Here is a 21,490-nt window from a genome sequence, read left to right on the forward strand (position 1 = left end):
AGAAACTCCATTAAGTAGTAGTATTTTTCTTTCTAATTTATAGATTAAAAAAACATAGGTTGAGAAATCTTGCAACTTTGCTCAAGGACATAATAATAAATGGCAGAAAATCAGTTTTGCTTAACAGCAGAGGCTTGGCACTTAATATTATACTCTAGTCTGTTAATTTATAATGCACTGTTGTATTTCTAAGAAAGCTCATATTTCTAAAATCAGATGATAGAATGTCAGTTCTGTGAAAGAAAGGAACTCTGTTCTAACTGTATCACAGTACCTACAAAAATTCTTGTCATATATTAAGTGGTCAGTAAGCATTTTCAGTGCATATGCATACAGGAATGGGTAGGACAATTGTTTCCAATAGGAATAGGCATTACAATCTATAAATTTACTCACAACACATTTTATTGTTGGCCAAGAATTTTAAAAAGTAGAGCTTTAAAACCTAAATATCACTGAACAAATTCAGTAATTTACTCATTCATTAGAAATGGCCACCCACTCCAGTATTTTTGCCTGGAAAATCCCATGGATGGAGGAGCCTGGTAGACTACAGTCCATGGGGTCACAAAGAGTCGGACACGACTGAGCGACTTCACTTTCACTATCTCCATTCAGTAAATATAGTTGAGCATCTACTAAGTGCTAAAGAAAACTGAGCACCAAAGAATTGATGCTTTTGAACTGTGGTGTTGGAGAAGACTCTTGAGAGTCCCTTGGACTGCAAGGAGATCCAACCAGTCCATCCTAAAGGAGATCAGTCCTGGGTGTTCATTGGAAGGACTGATGCTGAAGCTGAAACTCCAATACTTTGGCCACCTGATGCAAAGAACTGACTTATTTGAAAAGACTTTGATGCTGGGAAAGATTGAGGGCAGGAGGAGAAGGGGACGACAGAGGATGAGATGGTTGGATGGCATCACCGACTCGATGGACATGGGTTTGGGTAGACTCTGGGAGTTGGTGATGGACAGGGAGGCCTGACATGCTGTGGTTCATGGGGTTGCAAAGAGTCGGACACTACTAAGTGACTGAACTGAACTGAAGTGCTAGACACTTAATAGCAGAGATATAGTGGAATGGTTGACAATTATAAGTAAACAACTATTACAAAATGCAAATGTTCCATGAACAAGATGAAAAAAAAAAAGATGTACAGACAAACAATTCCAAAGGAAGGGACTATGGGGAGGACAGGGAATGCCTCACTAAAGTAGGGACAGGTCAGCTTCAGTGCTGAAGAATGCCAGGAACACAAGGAAGGGGAATAGGAAATGAATGGCATGGGCAAATGCCAGAAGGTTTTAGAAAGAACTTGACATGTTGGAGGAACAGAAAGAAGGTCAGTGAGTCTTCTGAGAAATGGTCTGTGTAGTTCTCTTACAACCACTGGCTTGCACAGGGCTTCCTTCACTCCCTGACCTCCTTTATTGCACGTTGTTGTGTTAAAGAACAAAGCCAACAGGTGTATTTTTCTTGGTTTTGGTTGGAGGGGCTAGTTCCCCACTGTCCATAGTAGAAAAGAATGGTTCACAAAATAGAAATCTTGGAGTCTTCTTAATCTACTTAATGGATAGCCATCTAATTTGCCTCTCCACAACTTATGTCTTAGGAAAAAACTTGTCTATACTGTTGAATAAAATAAATGCAAGAAGGAATTTTGCAGAAAACAGGAAAGGAAAAATTTAGTAAACCCAGAGGTTTGATCTCTGGCAGGGACACTTCTGCCATTGGTTACAGTGGAAAATTTCTCAGGCACAGCCTGGCTAACAAACCTGGGCCTTCCTGGTTGATCTTGTAACTCTGTTCCAATATAGCCCACCTCCTGGGAAGATATGGGAAAGAATAGCTTCCCTGGTGACTCAGATAGTAAATAATTTGCCTGCAGTGTGGGAGACCTGGGTTCAATCCTTTGGGTCATGAAGATCCCCTGGAGAAGGGAATGGCTACCCACTCCAGTATTCTTGCCTGAAGAATTCTATGAACTGAGGAGCCTGGCAGGCTACAGTCCATGTGGTCACAAAGAGTCGGACACAACTGAGCAACTAACACTTTCACTTTTCATCTCAAATACTACTCCAAGGTCTCTAGTGGCAACTAAAGGTCATTTCGACTCAAAGCAAGATGTTCTCTCACCAATTTAAGATGAATTTAGCTTTTCCCCTCTTCCCCCTCCCCCTATCCCCTTATGCCAATCTGCAAGAGAAGCTGGACTGAATAACTACAGATGAGCTGACCACTGGAGTCTTGGTGATGGATACAACTCATAGCATGAAAGAAGCAGCCATGGCAACTGGCACTGAAGTGGATTACATCAATTTGTACATCAGTCTTCATCTCTTCCTGGAATTTCATATGTGAATTAGGCACACACAGTCAAAGAAGTAGGGAAGACTTAATCACCAGATGAGAATTAAATGGAATCTTTTGTAAGCTGAATATTATATATCAAAGAATATTTCTTCTATCTTCTCCCAGAGATAAGCAGTTGGTTTCGGGAGATGAGGACCTTGCCATTTTCTACCTGCCAGAAGAATGTTTTCTTCATGGAAGTCTAATGGCAATTCCCAACCTCAGTTAAGGACTTGTTTTCCCATTTTTTTTTTTTAACTTCAAATACTTTCTAAATTGTGTTAGCCGAAGCATTGTATGTATATAATTAACTCAGATCCCTCTGGGCTCATCCAGCTAAACTTGTGGAGCTTAAATGAGCAAAACATTCGCTGATGTCTCTCCCCTGCAGTGACGCTCACTGAAATAAATACCTTCTACAAGAGGAAATCAGGGACATTTCTTGTCCAAATTGACTTTCTAGTGATTTGGGTTGCTTCAGAAATGATTGTTGTTTCATAAGAGTAATGATCTCATTTTCTTTCAAATATGAAATCTGCGATTTGGCAATTCAGGAAAAATTGGAGGCGGGGCAGACTTCTGTATTTTCTTCCTAGGTGAAGTAGGAAGACAGGCCACTTTTTGGTATTCATTGGATTTTTGAAATTCCTCCTGGGAAACAGTGGCACTCTGGGGGCACAGGGCTCCAAGGTACCTTTCACTGGGAGAGCAAATTCAGCGGTTCCGGTTCCTGCAATGCTGTGTCTTAGCAAGCAAAACCCACCCGAGGGGCTGGAGCAGTTTGACCAAAACTGAGTGCAAAGGGTTAGGGAATATGGACTTTTTCAGAGCATGTTGACTAGATTCATAATTCGACCCTCTTCCTCCCTCTGCTAGTATAGACTTAGACACCCCCAGTTAAAAGTTATTTTTTACTCTCTTTGAAAGGGAGAAGTCAGGTGTGATCCGCAGAAAAGTTCTGGCCTCTGATTCCCCCATTTATTCCTAACGCAGAGAAGGGCTTAAGCTAGGCTCTGAGCATTCTCTGCTCTCTGGGTGAGGCTTCGAACCCCAGGCCTCACCCTTGACCTTCATCCAGAGACCGTATGCTTGATAGAAGGGTGAGCAAAAGAGGCCGAGATGTAGACTTCCTGTTTGCTCAAGGGAACCTTATCTTTGCTATCCTGGAACACAGGTGTCTGAAGAAAGGCGGTGAGCTAGGGGACTCTGGGTGCTGGAGTAAACGCCGCCCTGAGCTGCGTGGCGCTAGGCGGGGAGGGAGGTCGGAAAAGCGCGTTTAGGCTTTTCACGTCAACCTGCGGAGCTGGATGCTGGCTGCCCAGGTGCGGGTTGGCGGCTGCGTGCGCCCCACTGCAGCAGAGAGCAGCCGCAGCCTCTGCCTCGGCTACCACCGCTGCTGGGGAAAGAGTCCTGGGGCTGCTGACGCGGTTGGGAGGAGCCTCGCCTTTAATGCACCAGCCGCCTCCAGCCTCCTGCAGCAGCAGCAGCAGCAGCAGCAGCTGCTAGTGCGCGCGTGTGGGTGTGAGGGTGAGTGCGCTGGCGCCGGCCGCCGAGCGCCCTGCCCAGCTCCCCGCCGGCTGCCGAGCCCCCGCCAGCCGGAGCAGCCCTCCCGTGGGACCAGCACCCTCCTCCGGGCCGGGCCAGCCTGAACCCTGCCCCTGCCATCTCGCCACTGCAGCTCGGGTCCAGAAAGGCACCATTTTGTCGCGGCTGCCCGCTCTCTCAGGGGGGAGGAGGGATCTTTTTTGCATTTCGGAGCGGCTGCCAATGAGGGGAACCTGTTGGGCATCTCCCCAGCCCCGCTTGTGAGCGCCTCCCGGGGCGGCGGGCGGGACCAGACCCCTCGGGGCACAGCGCATCTTGGCACCCCAGAGGCGGAGGCGGCGGAGGCAGGCGCAGCATCCTCGCTGGGAATTGGAGCTGGAGTGAGCGCACCGCGGGAGGAGCCGCCGCAGCCTCGGAGATCCCGGGCGGAGGAGGTGACAGCTCCATTGCCGGGTTTTTATTTTTTTTCTCTCTCCGCCTCCCCCGTCTCCTCCTCAGGCTCGGACCATGGTGCAGTCCCACTGGCTCCCCTGCCCCCCTCTCCTGTGAGACTGGCTGCGGGGAGGGAACATGGATACTTGTCTGCCGGCTTCTGGTTCCCACGCAAGTAAGCCTGCTGTCAATGGAGGAGGACATTGATACCCGCAAAATCAACAACAGTTTCCTGCGCGACCACAGCTATGCGACCGAAGGTAACGCCAGCCCCACCGCATTCCGCCGCTGGGGCCGGGCGCAAGTTGCGGATCGCTGAGCTCCACGGGCGGCAGGGCGCGTAGCGGCGCAGACTCCTCCGGGCCCCGGGGCTGGGGCGGGGGCTCGGCCCGCAGGGGCAGCTGCCCGGGCGCCCCACATCCATCCGGGCTCGGCGAGGCGAGCTGGGTGTTCAGCAGCAGGTGGACCCGGCGCCCACGGGAGTTAAAATGGCCCTCGGGGATGAGGTTTTTCAGGGTGGGGCTCCTGGCTGGAAAAATGACTCCCGCTCCCAAAAGCAGATGACCCCTCTCTGAATATATATGCAGGGGTCGGTGGAGTGGGGGATAGGTAAGAAAGAAGAGGGCCCAAGAGGACCGTGGGTCCTCCTCTCCTTGAGCGGAATGATGTGTCTCTCAGTGGCTGCTAGGGAGGGCATGGTTTCATTTCCTGCCCGTTAATCTCCCCGGCCGGGTTACCTGCTTAGACAATCAAAAGCCCAAAAGGCCCGTTCATAAAGGGCGACCCTCTCTCCCCTTGGAAGTGTATTAGCAAGATATAAAAAGGTGGCTCGGGAAACAGTGTTGGGGCGGCGAGTGAATGAGTCTGACACGTGGGGCCAGCAATGCGATCAGTGGGGCCTTTAAAAATCACCATTATGAATTCTGCAGCAGTAGTTTCTGCTGAATCAACAGCCAGCAGAAAGCAAGAGGGTTCAGTAAGCTGAGCTTTGCCAAGAGGTGAAATTGTCGTGTCTCTCTCTCTCTCTCTCCCTCTCTCTCTCACCGTTTCCCCCAGCTTGTTCTGACATTAGCCTGAGTGAGGTACAGGCAGGAAAGGAAAGTCAGCAGGTGGAATCTCATTTGCCTTTTGTGTGGGAATAGAGAGTGGGGGCATTTCCAAATACCAAAACTTTTGCATTTTTGCTTTCATTTTCTACCTGTCAGCCTTTATCCTTAAGCACTCCTGTACAGTGTTGCATCGTCACATTGTAATACCCACGTGAAAAAATGTGTGTGAAAGGGTTTTAGGAACATGTAGCAAGGCATGTTCATTTCAGAGGATTCCTACTATTCCTGGATGCTAAAATTTCTGTCACATTTAATCACATCAAGACTACTAAAGAAATGTGGATGGGGGTGGTAAAGAGTTCAAGTTCTGAAAAGAAAAAGACACACAATTTAGGGGTAAAGGTGGCATCTTCTATAAACATCCCTGAAAGTTTCAGATAGAATGTTCAGCGCTTTTGAAAACATATGCTTTATTCATCATCATCATTGGAGAGCATCACGCCTAATATGTCCATGGTTCTAGACAAATCAAGCAGAGCTGTATGAGCTCTGGCCTTCAGGAGCTTAGAGGTAGCTTTTAAGATGTTCAGCTTGTCCCTGCCCTATATCAAGCACCATGCTTACTGAGTCTTTTTACTTGCCTGGTGACAACATGATTGTTAGATGTTCTTCCCCGGTCTTAGTGCTTTGTCACTGATTCACCAGGTAGCATATGATCAGCTCTGGGTCTGAGCATAGCATCCAAAGAGAAGTTGGTTTTGGGTCCATTGTCTTTGGGGGCACACTTTTTTTTTTGTTTGTTTGAGACAACAAAGACAGAGGGTTGCCTTCATGTTTTCTTCTGTATTGCCTTATGCCTCCAAGTGCAAGCAAAGGAAACTTACTGAGCTAGGAAGATGGGAAAATTGAGGTCATGTGTGTAGGAGTATCATCTGTAAAATGAAGAAATGAGTTAAACATGGCATTCTTCATTGCTTTCAGGGCCTTAGATAGACCTAATCTTTGTTCCTCTTTGATGCCATTTTGGTAGACTCTGATTGCAGATAAAATATCTGGGTTCATATATTCTAAAATGAGGTAGAGTTTATAGCAAAGAATTTTCTAAAATCTTCCCAAATCAACCTCCTTGGATCACTCTCCCCACCCCAACCCCTGTGCCACTACATTCAAAACTAAATAAACCACAGTACATTTTCATGGTTTTTTTTTTTAACCTGAGCTTGGTGTAAGTTCTTGCCTGGAGGATCCCAGGGACAGGGGAGCCTGATGGGAGCCTGATGGGCTCTGTCTATAGGGTCGCACAGAGTTGGACACGACTGACGCAACTTAGCAGCAGCAGCAGCAGTGAAAGTCCGGAAAGAAAAAAAAATGGTTCTTAGACAATGTAAGTTGTCTTTTCAAGTGCAATTCCCAATTGCATTTTATTCATCAGAAGAGAATCCTTCCTCTTCTTATGAATACCTCAAAAGTGCTAGTACACCTTGAAGGAACACCACCAGATCAAAATCCTTGTTAAAATCCTCTGCGTTTGGGACTTGCCCCAAAGTTCTCTTCCCCTTTTTTAACTGAAACCCACCTTCTGGGGAATTAGTTTCTAGGTCCTTCTACAGACTTTGCTTTTCCTTTTGTTTTCTTTGATATTTCTGCATTTTCCTGTCTTGCCCAGATATGTCAGCTTTCTTTTTTCCTGCAAAATTTCCTTTGCATTTATGTCTGAATTTTTCTTCCCTTTGCTCGGATCATTCCACACTGCAGTATTCTATTTAAAGCTGAAAGGTTTCTGCTGTGTAGTTAGTGTGAAGGACTCCAAGCTCAATTTGCATTATAAGTGGTAGCTGCAGGCAAGTTCATCCAGCTAAGAGCAATGCAAATACTAAAGGACACTTTTCCCAAGCTTTTCTGTGTCTTTCTCTCTCGCTCTCTGTGGGAAAAGAATGCATGATGTGCATTTATTTAAAACATTTCTTATAACTTTTCTTTTGTTCTGAGTATGAAGTTACCACCTTCACCTCCCTTTTCCTTTTTCTCCCTTTTTAAAAGTTGCTATCTTTGAGCATCTCTCTTTTCCAAGCATTGTAAGTACTGAGCTTATTGTAAGTAGCATTTCAATATGTCCACACCTGGTTAAGTGGATCTTGTGATTTCCATTTTTAATAAGAAAACTGAGCAACTGAGGCCCAGAGATGACACTAATTAGTCAAGGTCACACAGTCAGGATAAAATTTGTCTTCCGACTCTAGACTGTCTGACGTGCTCATCTATTAGAAAATTCTGCACAGCTTCATTTTTCTTTAACTGTTAGCTCCTGTTATGAGGAAGATCACAGTGGTTTATCTCTGTATGTAAATAGTGTTCCCTTCTGAGGGAAAATTCTTTGCAGGGATCATTTGAAAATGTCCATATAGGGTTATACATGAGGAAAAGCATCAGTAGGGTTGGCTTTTATCTTTTTGACTTGTTAGAACCAACTAAAACTCTCTCTCCAATAGCGCAATCAGAGTTTTCTAGATTAATACTTCTATTCTCATGGGGCAGAATAAATATTCTACATAGGAGGAGTTCACAGGAATGGCAATCTGGTTAGAAGGGGAAGTCAGATAATTTGTTGTTTAACTATTCTTTTCTCAATTTCCTTAGCCATAAAATGGGAATAACAGCAGAACCTAAGCCACAGGGGAAAAAAAATTATAGTCCATGGGGTCGCAAAGAGTCGTGCGCAACTTAGAGACTTTCACTTTCACTTTCAATGCAGGAAAGCACTCAAGACAGTGCCTAATACAAAGCCAGACCTTGATAGATGCCCTCAGTAATTATAGCTGTTGTTATTTTAACTTAAATTGCATTTGTATTGCAAGCACAATGTTTTTCCTTGCATTGTTGTTGATTTGGAGTGATCTTGAGGGAAGTAGAAATAGGCGAGACGTCCCTAAAACCTACCACAGTCTCTTGGCTTATCCACTAGCCATGGATAGCCTCTTAGCAATTTGCCTTAATGTATTGGGTTGGCTGAAAAGTTCATTCGGGTTTTTCCATACTATGTTACAGAAATAACTTGCTGGTTATATTCTGGCAGCAAGTTCTGTCTTCCCTTGCTGCTGCTAAGTCACTTCAGTTGTGTACGACTCTGTGCGACCCCATAGACAGCAGCTCTTAGAGGCCTTTAAAAACCCATACTTCTTGTACATATTTTTAAAAGAAGAGCAAATGCACTTAGTCTATGTATAGTTATTATATTAATATGATATCATTGTTATTATGTAACTGTTGATGCTTTCTGACTTTAATTCCTTCAACAACTATTAGTTGACTTTCTGCAGAAGTGATCCTGCATACTCCAGTATGTTGTGTCTGTTCTCATGGAGCTTGAAATCTGGTGGAAGAGGTAGACATTAAACAATTTTCCAAAGGGTTATCTAGCTTCCAATTGTGATAAGTGATATTCAGGAAATGCACAAGAAAAGCACAGGAAAAGCCTTGAGATGATTTGTAAAGGAGAAAAGTAAATATAATTTAGATTGAGGCTCAGGGACTGGCTCAGACAAAGTTTAAGCTGAAACCAAGGGATAAGTCAGGAATGAACAGGAGCTGAAGACATTTCAGGTAAAACGGACAGTAGGTCCCAAGTGCAGAGATATAAAACAGTCTGACAGACTCAAAGAATGAGAAGATGCTGAGGACTGAGTGTAGGGAACAAGAGGAAGAGGGCTGAAAATGAGACTGAAGCCTGTAGTTTACTTTGGAATGGATCAAACCAACAAAGATTAATATTAGGGGAGAGGAATGGATAAATAGACAAGCAGATGATAGAACAAATATAAAATGTTAATGGTAGAATCCAGGTGGTCAGTCAGTGGATATCCACTGTAATTTTTTTTTTCAACTTTGCTATCTGTTCAAAAATGTTCATAATGTTACAGAAAAGAAACTGGAGAGGTATTTAGGGATTAGGTCACGTTGAACCTTGTTGACCATAAGGAGTTTGGACCTTATCCAAAGATGGATCGAAAACCATTAAAGGATTTTGATCAGGGGGGAAATATGATCAGGTTAGTTTTTTCAAAGCTCAGGCTTGCTGCTGTGCAGGGTGGGGCCAGAGGGCTTGCTAGGAAGTGAAGAGGAGTGAAAGTGGGGAGATAATTAGGAGGCCATAGCTGTTCTGCAGGACGATAGCACGAGTAGCAATGGAGAGAATTCCGTAAATTTGAGATACACTGTAGAAGAATGGATCAGGCTGACTTGGCGTGATAGACTAAGTGGAGATGGAGAAATGATGGAGATGGTGTCAAGGAAGACTTGTCATGAGGATAGATGCATGATGGGGCTGTTCACTGAGACTGGAAAAAAGACTTTGGAAATTGATGAGGTGTGTGAGTCATCTAGCCTCATATTGAGACTATCAAGTAAGCTTTGAATATCTGGTTCTGAAGCTCAGAAGAAAGATCTGGACTAGATACATAATTTAGGGTGTCGTGGGTATATTAAAGGCACTTAAAAGTATGTGAACAGTTGAGATACCTAGGAGAAGAGCCCTCCAGGGCATATTGAGCCCTATGGGTGAAAAATTTCAAGGAAACTAGTTACTTTATCATCAGGGCTAAAAAATAACATGCCCAAGAAACTGATCTTGGCTCCATATAAAGAAATTATAACAGGAAAGAGTATCTTGGTATAAGCATAATTAACCACACACTTAAATCATTCAAACAACCCTGTATGGCCATTTCTCAGAAACGTGATAGAATAAGAAGAGACCAGTCTTGGGTGAGTTGAGTTCAGAGGGTCTCCAAACGTGAGCTCTGTGTGATCTGTGAAATGTTACAGCTTTTTAGGGGCACAAGAATCAAAGTAAGAAAGTAAAGACCCCTGCTTCCTCCTCTCTCCTCATCCATCCCATGCACCCTCAAGAAAAGAAGGAAGCTATAATGAATAAAACTAGGAAGAAACATGAAAATGACTTTTCATAAGAAGCTAATGAAAAGGCATCAGAAAAGTAAAAAGAGGTGGTGTCATGATGGAGAGCTGCCTTGTATTAATAGTTCCTTAAGTTGCTTTGGTATTTTTATGCAAATGCAAGATCAGAATAGTATTTCCAATGCATATGGATGAATGTTTGAGTTCTCTGCTATTCTCAGAAAAATCTGAAATGGAAGGTGGGAAGAAGCTGCCTTACAGTATTATAAATGACCTTTCCGGGGATAGGAAATGTTCCGCTACAAACAAAATAACCAGAGTGCATTGAAAATCACTAGCAAGTATTCATTATTAGCATTCAGGTCTCCAGGGGCTATCCCAAGCCCTTTATGAGGGCTGGTCAGAAACGTACCAATAAACCTGGGGTGAATAATATTAGGCCAGTCCTGTCAAAATACTGGTAATGCTCAATGAAAAGAGCACAGCTGTAGACTGACACTCCTAAATTCTAGCATTTGCATTTATGAAGAAACTAAGGGTCCAGTTTAGATGCTTAGGCAAGGGAAGAGAATGAAGGTTTCTTCAGTTCTGTCTGTATTCCAGTCATTTTCGTAGATGTTTCTCATGTGTTTACTCACTTCATCACCTTCAGCAACTCGGAGAGAATGCTTGCATTAGATGCATTTTTCAGGATAAGAAATTGCAAGGTTTGGAGAAGCAAAGAAACTTAGGTATAAGATCGCATACTTGTAAGTGGCAGAAGCAGATTGGAATCAGTGATTGCCTGGATCTAGGCAAGAGTTCTTTGCCCATCCCTGCTGTCCCTTGTCTGGAATTTAGGGGGAAAATGCTGGCTGTGTTCAACACTCTGCATATACCCCCATGGTGGCCATTCAGTGCTACTCAGTTCACCTGGTCAATCTCTTCCCAGTAAGGCAGTGCATGTGTCTGGGCCTTCCTCTTTTTCCCACAGGGAGGGAGCTGAATTCCCCTAGCTGATGCCAGAATCCTTAGCTAACTTACTCCTGTAAGTTTATTTTCCTCTATTTATAATAAGGGCTTCCCAGGTGACACAGTGATAAAGAGTCACCCTGCCAGTGCAGGCAGGAGATGTGGGTTCAACCCTGGGTCAAGAAGATCCCCTGGAGAAGGAAATGGCACCCCACTCCAGTACTCTTCCCTATAAAATCCCATGGACGGAGGAGCCTGGTGGGCTGTAGTCCGTGGGGTCTCAAAGAGTCGGACACGACTGAGCGACTTCACTTTCACTTTTCATTCTCATGCATTGGAGAAGGAAATGGCAACCCACTCCAGTGTTCTTGCCTGGAGAATCCCAGGGACAGAGGAGCCTGGTAGGCTGCCATTTCTGGGGTCACACAGAGTTGGACACGACTGAAGTGACTTAGCAGCAGCAGCAGCAGCCAGTATTCTTGCCTGGAAGATCCCATGGACTGAGGAGCCCAGCGGGCTGTAGTCTTCGGCATCGCAAAGAGTTGGACACAACTGAGCACACTCACACATGTGTATAATAAGAAAAGAAAGAAAATATGAAATTGAGCAATCAAATTATGAAATTTACCTGGCTTTTTATAGCCCTCTCCATGTCCCTCCACCTGGGACACTCACAGTGAAGTTTCCACTCAACCATCCAGGCGTCTCTTCTCCAGAGCTGATAGCAACTCATGTAGTTGCCTGGAGTGAAAGGAGTGGACCAGAGCCAGCTGTATGATGGCTGATGTCCTTTTGCATTGAAGTGAAGTGTGGGGTGTCAAAGGACTCGTGTTGGCCAGAGTAACACTCCAGTGGTTCTCTACCCATCTCCCATTAAAAAGATGAATTTGCTTCACCAGACTTCATTTCTACCATCCAATTTCCTTCTGTTGCCTTTCCAGTAGAACTCTGGAATAAAGCTAAAAATCAGCTCTGACTTGACAAACCAATCCTGACATAACCATCCCACTGGAAGCACAGATTCTTTTTACAAGACCACTAGGAGTTTTGTCGTAAATAATCCAGGAACCCTTGAATTCTTATGTTCCAAGTTCACTATGGAAAGAGGGGGGAGTGGTGATGATAGGATGTGAATGTGTGAAATCCATGGACAACTAATTAGTATTAATGGTTTCTTTCGAGAAAGGATCGTTGTGAGTAATGGAAAAGGATGGGCATGTAGAGGGGTAAGTCAGACTGTCATTTCTATGCTGTAGAGAAGAGAAGCCTGATTGAGTCCAGCAAATGTGAAGAAATGAAGAGGCGAGAAGATGCATGGAGTCCCAAGGTCTGGAGGGGCCTCTGCAGGCAGGATTTTAACATGAGAAAGATAAAGTCTGCCAGAAGGAGTGTACCGAAGAGTATCATACCTATGAAGCCATGTGTTCTGGGTGTACTTGACACTGGGTTACTGACAGCCTTTCCTCCATCATGCATAGCTGATTTCAGTGCTGAGAATCCATTAAGTCATGAACCTGAAGTAGTCACAGAATGGCAGGTCACCTCCTCTGCTTAATGCTGGGGACTCAGCTCTGTGACCCTCAACAGATGCACAAGGGTGCTGAGTATGGAAAAGCTGTAAACGGTTCTAATGGGGGATATTGCCGCAAAATGCTCAGTGCTCCCAGGTTGTCTGAAAGGAAAAACCTGGACCCCTAAGTACAAAATATCACCAGGAAGTATTTTACCAAAGAGGAGAAGAGCTGAACAAGAAACTTGAGGAGAACAACATTTGCTCATGTAACTTTGCAGAAGTCAAATTGGGGCCAAGGACACCCAAGTTAGGAGGACCATTGGTTCACTACAGCTGTACTGTTGTTGTTCATTCCTCTCTGCCTTGATGTCTTTATTCATAAAGCAAATAATGCAGAAATGCCTTCTTACTTGAAAAGATTCAAGCATTATGGAAGTAGATAAAAACAAAGCGTGAATCACCATCCATCCCTGCACCCACCCACTTCCTTGTCCTGAGCTTCCTCATAGCCAACTTCATATACATGTTCATACATTTAAATATCCATGTGCAGATACACATTGAGGGAAAGACTGTTTTTTCATGTAACTGAATGCATACTGTTTGTTTTATTTATGCTTTGTTTTTTTCCCATTCAGGGATGTATCTGAAAGACCTTTCTATGTCAGGACACCTACATCTGCCTTGCTCTTTTTAATGGCTGCCTAGTGCACCACGGTATGACTATACCATAGTTTATTTAGTAGTTCCCTTGTGGCCAGATGGAAAATTGCTTCCAGTTTTTTATATTACAGAAGATGCTAGAGATTATTCATATATATGTGTGTGTGTATATATATGTTCTTGTGGACGTTCTCCTTCCTGATTTTATCATCTTTCAAAGCCAAGATATTGGTTCTCATTTCTTAGCAAAATAGCAAGAAGGAATCTCTGGTCCTTCATTTATTCTCTAAGTGACCTTGGATAAATCATTTAACCTCATGAACTTGAACTTCTTAATATAAGAAATATCTGGCATTCCTGGAGAAGGCAATGACACCCCACTCCAGTACTCTTGCCTGGAAAATCCCATGGACGGAGGAGCCTGGTAGGCTGCAGTCCATGGGGTCACTAAGAGTTGGACACGACTGAGCGACTTCACTTTCACTTTTCACTTTCATGCATTGGGGAAGGACATGGCAACCCACTCCAGTGTTCTTGCCTGGAGAATCCCAGGGACGGGGGAGCCTGGTGGGCTGCCGTCTATGGGGTTGCACAGAGTCGGACACGACTGAAGAGACTTAGCAGCAGCAGTATGTATATGTGGATAGTATGTGTATTCTGAAACCACTGTGAATTTGAGTGTTCAGATAAGATAATGTTGATGACTAGCAGTCATGGAGGACCTGCTTTGTGCCACAAATAAACTTGAGATGTAAAGTATCTTTCTCATTGATACTGTCCTTATACCCGTTTAAGTGAAAAGTTGAAACAAAGTGAGATTACTTGTCCAAGGTCACCCAAGAGTGGGTGGCAGAACAGAAGTCACCTCCAGGTCTGTCAATGTAGTACATGGACACACATGTTTTGAAAAAAAGGCATGATATTGATACAGGAAAAAATTATTCATTATTCTAAAGAAATTCTCCTTTGAATGACTACCGATACAAATGGTCTAATTTTTATCAAGAATTTGAAAATGAACAGAGGAAAGATAAGGCAATGCAGTCTTTATTGTTAGGCAGTAGTTTGGAATGCCCATGAGGAGACCTGCATGTTATTCTCAGTCCTGCCACCATAATTAGTTACTTTTATTCTCTTGGCTTCCATTTCCTAATCTACTAAAATGAGGTTGAAGATGGGGGAGGGAAGGCGAGCTATCCGTGGATTTTTCTGGCTCTAAGTTTCCGTGGTGCCCTATGCCTGTATTTGTGATCACCTGGCTCTGTTTTATGTGTTATGACATTGTGCTTGGGGGTGAGCCTGGGAGACACAGACATAGGCTTAAAATGTATGCACTGATGGGTCAGACCATCCTCCTGGCAAGAAGGCTGTGGTGCAGCCAAGAGTGGAGACAGAATGAGAAGCATCTCTTTGCCAAAAGCTGCTGCAGATGGAGGAGCCAGCCTGTCTGGGCGGCCCATGACTTTGAGAGGAGCCATTTGGCAAAGTTATTGGCAGGAGCTGCCTTGCAGCACGAATGCTGGAGACCGTCCTGGGCTGGAGTGAATCAGGGATGCAGCAAAGGTGGCTGGTGGAACAAATAACCATCTGGTGAGCAGGGCACTGCTCATCTTGCCGCACCGACAGGCAAGAGCAAGTGCCAGTTGGTGAGGCTGAGCTCTCAGTGACATGATCTGACAGGCACAATAGACTGTCTCCCTTGCTATTGTGTGCTCCATGGAGGAGGTTGTAAATCCCAAGCAAACTTGGTTCTCTCAGAAACCAGGAAGCCCCAGTTTCTTCTACTGTTATAAAGAAAGAAAGAAAATTCCTCAAAATTATGTATCGCATTTCTTGCCAGCTGCTATGGTGGTGGTGATGGGGGTGTGGTGATACAGAAATTCTTGCTCTCGAGCACCTCTCCATCCATTTAAGCAGATGATGCTCTGTCCTTCTCAAAAGGTACTTAATCATATAAGGACCCAGACTGGGCAAGTCTGCACTACATTTGCCTCTCTTGAGACAGTGGAATCAGAGCCCGCCTGGCTCTAGACCCCCCCTCCTGCAACACCAGTTCTGAGGCCTTGGAACAGACCCTCCATCTCTGAATTTTTTCTTACCTGTATAATATGGCACAGACTGAGGCAACATGCCCCCTATTAGCATGATATCTTTTTTAACATTTTATTTATTTATCTATTTTTGGTTGTGCTGGGTCTTAATTGCTGCTCAGGATTTCTCTTGTTGGGTGAGTGGAGGATACGCTCTAGTTAATGGTGTGTGGGCGTCTCTTGTTGCGGAGCACAGGCTTTAGGGCACACAGGCTTCGGTAGTTGTAACACGAGGGCTCAGTAGTTACAGTTCCCGGGCTCTAGGGCACAGGCTCAGTAGTTGTGGCACATGTGGGCTTAGTTGCTCTGTGGTATGTGGCTTCCTCCCAGATCAGGGATTGAACCTGTGTCTCCTGCATTGGCAGGTAGATTCTTTATCGCTGGAGCCACCAGGGAAGTCCCTAACATGTTATTGTTTATACGTGAGCACAGAATACATACAAAAGAATCCCTCTCCATGCATTTGGAACCAGTAGTTGATGGTAAATTGGAAAAGTTAAGGCAGAGAATCATAAAAATGATACACCTATTATATTTACTTATTTATTTATTTGAAGTTTAGCTGATTTACAATGTCATGTTAGTTTCAGTTGTAAAGTGGTTCTGATATATATTCTTTTTCAGATTCTTTCTCTTATAGATATTACTAAATATCATGTATAGTTCCTGATACACCTATTTTAAGCAGCATTGCCTAATTTTGATGAAAAGCTTCTTGAAGAATCAAGGCTTAATCTTTGAGTATGGGTGGGACTGCTGACTGGGGCACATATTCTTCTGGCACAAACCACACCCACAATGACAAAGACCACGTCTGAGTTTGGTTTCCTTGAGAAGCAATCTGAAGTACAGATCCTTCTAGGTTTTCACGAATGTCCCTCATATTTTATCTTCCCCACATTTAATTGACAATTCTTGATCATCTTTTGAAAGCATTCAGCTTAGTTTTCATGTCAGACAGTCCTCACTGTCCATGATATTCAGTTAAATAACCAGTACAACTGACATCAAGGGATTTGGGAACCAATACAACTGACTTTCAGTAGACATGCAGCTCAAACAAAAGAAGTGGAAGTGAGCCAGTGGACCAGAGATGAGCCTAATAAATTAGCTGTGAACGTAGAACATGCTGGAGACACATTTTACAGAGGGAATTGAAAGCATTTTTTCTTCTGATGAGTCATCTTCTTAGAGGTCTATTAAAAGAGCTTCTGTTGTAATTATGATAAGGAGGAAGAGCCATCATATACTGAGTGCTCACAGTGTACCAGGAATTAAGAGCTCTGTTTATACTATATATGATGAACTATATATTATGTGTATATGTATATATTGTGTACTACGTTGGTGTGTATACATAGGATAATGGGTGTGTGTGTCGGGGGCAGGGGGGGGTGTACCATTTAATCCTCACAACAATCCTCAGCTGTATTAAGGTTAATTCAGTTAAGGCTGAATTAGGTGAGACTTTTAGGTCTTATTCACCACTGTCTCTTATCCATCTCCTAGTCCAACATCTGGCAAATAGCACTCATTACATGTTTGTTAAGCAAATGAGGGAATATATGATGAAACTTAGAGAAGTTGTGTAAGCTGCCTAGCATCAACCAGCAGCCTCAGGACTTTGAATGCACATGTGTCTGACCCAAAAATGTATGTTCTTAAGAACAAATTTAGTTCTGTTATAATGATTTATTTTTCACAAAGCTCTTGGACATGTACTTTGGATCCCATATTTCCTTAAGAATAACCTAATAGGATACAAATCTGGGATTATCTCCACTTCACACAAGTATGTAGATGCTTGAGAATAGGGTCAGTAGCTTGTCCTGTAAAGGGCCAGATAGTATTTTAGTCTTTCCTGACCATATAGTCGACTCAAGTCTGTCACTTCAGCATATGGGCATGGCTGCATTCTAGCATTCTATTTATAAAATCAGGTAGTGGCCCATGGACTGTAGTTTGCTGACTCCTGTTCAAAAAACTGTTTGGAACCCAATAAAGTTTTTAAAAATGTTGATCTTCCAAGTGAGTGACTGGTAAGTGCTACAAGATGCTCACCTGAACAGGAATGGTTCAGTGGGGAAGGTGGGGTCTTGGTGGGATGCCGACAGGTGGAGAACAGTGGCGGAGGCATTCCTAATGGAGGGTGGAGTGTGTTCTTAGGAGGCAAAAGCAAGCAAGGAAAATACTATATTCCTGAGCAAATGAGCTGGAGACTGTAGATACAGCAGACTGTCCGTTAGAACCTGCATATATCCCACGTCTTCCGGGTAGTATCCCTGTAACTGCTCACTCAGTGGTCACTTTAAACATGCTTATTATATATAAGGCACCATGCTAAAAAAAAAAAAGAAAAAATCCAGGTATGTAATTAGAAAACAAAAACCTGATGCAGACTCTGTTCTCATAGAACTTGTGTTCTATTGGAAAGATACACATTATACACAAACGTAAGAACATGAATATAAATCTTGTTAAATGCTATGTAGGAAAAGAATAGAGGCTGTGAGAGAACAAAATATGTGCTCACTGATGGAAACTGGGACTATAAAGAAAAGTGTAAGAAAAGAAAGGCGAATTTACCTCTAGCCTCAAACATAATCATATAAACATTTTTTGATGTATTTTCTTCCAGGCTGTGTGTGTGTGTGAGAGAGAGAGGAGAGAGAGATGGATAGATGAATAAAGGAATTATATGAAAAATGTATCATATCTGTTTTTGTTTTGTTTTGGTCCCACACACAATACTGTGAGCATTCTTCTGTAACATCCCATAGTTAAACTATAATTTTGCCAATCACCCAATGCTGAACATTTAGATGATTTCCAGTAGTTTGATGTAATATTTGTGTGATAAATGATTGGATGTATCTAAATCATCTCTCCGGTTAGTGTCTTAGGACAAATGTCTACGTCAAGATTGCTGGGTTAAATGGTACAAACAAGTATCTAGATCATATTAATCAATTGCTTTCTTAAAATACTGTACCAAGGAGCACCTTTGTAATTGCTTTGGCTCTTTCCCACTTTTTCTAGTCTGTTTTTCCTCTGCTTCACCTTGTCACACATTTTCAAAGTGTTCAAGCTCATCCTAGAGAACATACATGGGATGAAAATCAGGAGAAAAAGAAGTCATAAAGACAGAATCATGGAGCTTTAACTTGAACCTGTTGCCCTTATCCTCCCCAAAAGCCTGGTGCTTTCTTCCTTCCTAGTGGGAAAGCAAGCTCAGTGCTCAGCCTCTGGTATTAAACACATGGGTGAGTAGCTTGTCCTCTGGGGATTTGGTTGCCCACCTATATTAAATCAAATGACTTTCCTGGTTCCAGGGCATCGGTTGTAGATAAGTATGTGGAACCTGGTGACCCAGAAATGTTAATTTTCCTCAAATTGGTGAGAAGGTAGTTTCCAAGAGTGATTGACCCACCATGACAACCAGTATGGCTGTTTAATGAACTAGCCTCTTGTGAGGTTCAAATCTGATATTTCTGAAAGCTATGTTAACTTTTTCTTGTTAATACTATATGTGGTCAAATGTAATTTGAACCCCAATAAATCTGAGAAAACTAGACTCTATTATTGGTTCAAGATTTCCAGACATCCCCAAATTGGGAAAATGATGGTATGGCAATGAAAAGTAAAAATTGTATAAATTACCACTGGGATTGCGTTTTTGGTGAGTGATTTTGGCCCCTCTAACAACCCTTGAACAATGCAGAGGTTAATTAGGTATAATTTATAGTCATCCCTCCATACTCCCAGTTCGTCTGCATCCAGATTCAGCCAGCCACAGACTGTGTGGTACTCAAGTATTTTACTATTTTAAAAATACCCATGTTTAAGTGGACCTGGGTACTTCAAACTACATGTTGTTCCAGAGTCAGCCCTGTATTGGCTTTCTGTATTTCACCAGCCTTTGGGGATTATAGTTGGAGTCAGTCTGAAGTCTCAGTTCTTTTTGACTTGAATATTTGTGGCATTTTTTCTCCCTTTGAGCTATCTGGAGGTATTGTTGTAAGAATACAAAGTTCTTTCACTTTTTATTTACAATTTTATGAAGTATTAAAAAATGAGACACAGTCTGTGACCTAAGTGTCTAATAAATAGACTTTAAAAGATACATGGCTGGCTGACTGGCTGGCTGGGTGGCTGGATGAACGAACAGATGGACAGTTGAATGGATAAAGATTTGTGTGGTTAGTAGGTGAGTTGAATGGGTAAAGATTTGTGTGGTTAGGAGGCAATCCAGCTGCTTCCTCAGAAGACTAAAAGTATTAAAACAGTTTCTAGAAGCATCAAGTTTCAGTGATGATTTGAGATGGTAATATTAAAATCTACCTTTCATTTCTTTTCTCTGCTGGCTGTGAAGCCAGCACAGGTGGGATGGAGTGAGAGTGTTGATTGGGGCAGTGCAAATGCATGGGGACAAGCTTCCAGGAATTCATCAATGGTGCTAGTTTAAAAGAAAAAGATATGACACAGGGGAGAAGAACTGCCCTGGGAACCTGAGCTTAACAGGAGATACTGGGACAGTTTAGTGCCTCCAACTGATGTCTCTTGCAGTGATTAATATCTGATCCCATTCCAGATCTGTCAGATTAGCCTGGGTGAAACTAACGTACTATGCTTTGGAAGTTAGAACCCTCTAGTCACTTCATAGGATGTAAGAGGAAAGTTTTGGGCACAGTTCCATTTTGGGTACAAAGTGTATTTCCTTATAGGTTCCCTGACCCGTTGCAGGGTCAGAGATCAAAACCCTACTAAGGTCTCCCCAGGACCTGAAGAACTCTGTGCACTGTAGTGAAAAATCAAGAGGTGTCTGATTATCATACTGGGCTGCTGCTGCCAACATGCTTACTCAGTCCCTAAGCTTCCTCAGCACAATTTGAGATGGAAATTTTCCGATCAGAATTTTTCCTATAAGACTAAGAAACTTGGATTTGAGCCCATTGCACAGGCCAGGGTTTTTTTTTTTTTTTTTTCCCCCTTTTTCCAGTTACTTGACAAGCAGGTTGCCTTTGAGTAGCTCATATGGATGCCTTGATCTAGACATTGGCACATGCTGAAAAGGCAAAACACATCTTCCTCCTTTTGTTTGAACTTTAAGAAGATTAGTCTGCTCACCATTTTCTCCTGTGCTTGTAAGTCTTCCTGTTTCCTGCCTGTCCCTTTGTCTACCTGAGTCTCTCCTAACGGCTCTTCAAGCCACACAGGCTGGCTTGTGTGGGGTCCTCAACCACCCCAGCCCTTCCTGCTTCCCTGTCCCTCTAAGTCACTTTCCCAGGACCTACGTGACCTGCCTCCAGCCCACATTTTCCAATGACATTTCCCCTGAATTATTTGAATGACTTAATCATAACAACAGTCTTAGATGTATAGCCTTATCCCCATTTCATAAATGAGAAAACTGAGGTCCAAGTCCAGACAGCCTGTCAGGAAGAGGCAGTCCTGAATTTTGTCTTCCCAACTGAAAAGAAATTCTGAGAACACGGTTGTCACATCTTTACTCCTTTAGTTTATGTTACAGAGGACAGTGTAGTGCTTGTGTACAGGTGTTTAGTGCCTGGCTTTTACCCTGAATCTGAGTTGGAGAATAAATTGATTATGTCTCCATAGTTAGGACAGCAGCCAATAACATATTCTTTATGCGGGAGTTTGAACTTGGGGCTCCCTGTTAGCATGTTGAAGCCGGTTTCTCCTACTTCTTCTAGGGTTGAGATAATAGGGCTGACGTCAAAAGTTGTGCTGTATGTTTCTGCAGTCACTTGGAAATTGTACCAGCTCATTAAGAGCACGGCTTATTATTTATTCGTTCATCCATCCATTTGTTAATGTGTTTGTTCATTTTACTCTTTAACCATTCAGCAAGTATTGATTGAGCAACTGAAATGTCATTCATACCATATGAGTTGGCATATGATAGCATCCAAATGAAAATGTATATAAAGTGTTATTAATATTGATTATGAAGGGGAGGGGAG

The 21,490-nt window shown here is 43.2% G+C and overlaps 1 protein-coding gene across 14 annotated transcripts in view; it reads left to right on the forward strand.

Annotated features, from left to right (window-relative positions):
* Nucleotides 1-21,490, forward strand: part of PPP2R2B (protein phosphatase 2 regulatory subunit Bbeta) — a 704,283-nt gene that overhangs the window by 381,480 nt on the left and 301,313 nt on the right. For 8 of the 14 annotated variants that reach the window (XM_044947515.2, XM_044947516.1, XM_025292488.2 and 5 more), the window contains one exon: nt 4,396-4,589. The exons of 4 other annotated variants lie outside the window; for them this stretch is intronic. In XM_044947515.2, coding sequence (XP_044803450.1) covers nt 4,396-4,589 — 194 coding nt within the window. Of the gene's footprint in view, nt 1-3,726; nt 3,880-3,900; nt 4,590-21,490 lie in introns of those variants that run through there. 2 more of the 14 variants (XM_025292491.3, XM_025292496.2) reach the window with 2 other exon arrangements.

The sequence above is a fragment of the Bubalus bubalis genome, chromosome 9, assembly GCF_019923935.1.
Source record: "Bubalus bubalis isolate 160015118507 breed Murrah chromosome 9, NDDB_SH_1, whole genome shotgun sequence".
In the NCBI taxonomy this organism is placed as follows: domain Eukaryota; kingdom Metazoa; phylum Chordata; class Mammalia; order Artiodactyla; family Bovidae; genus Bubalus; species Bubalus bubalis.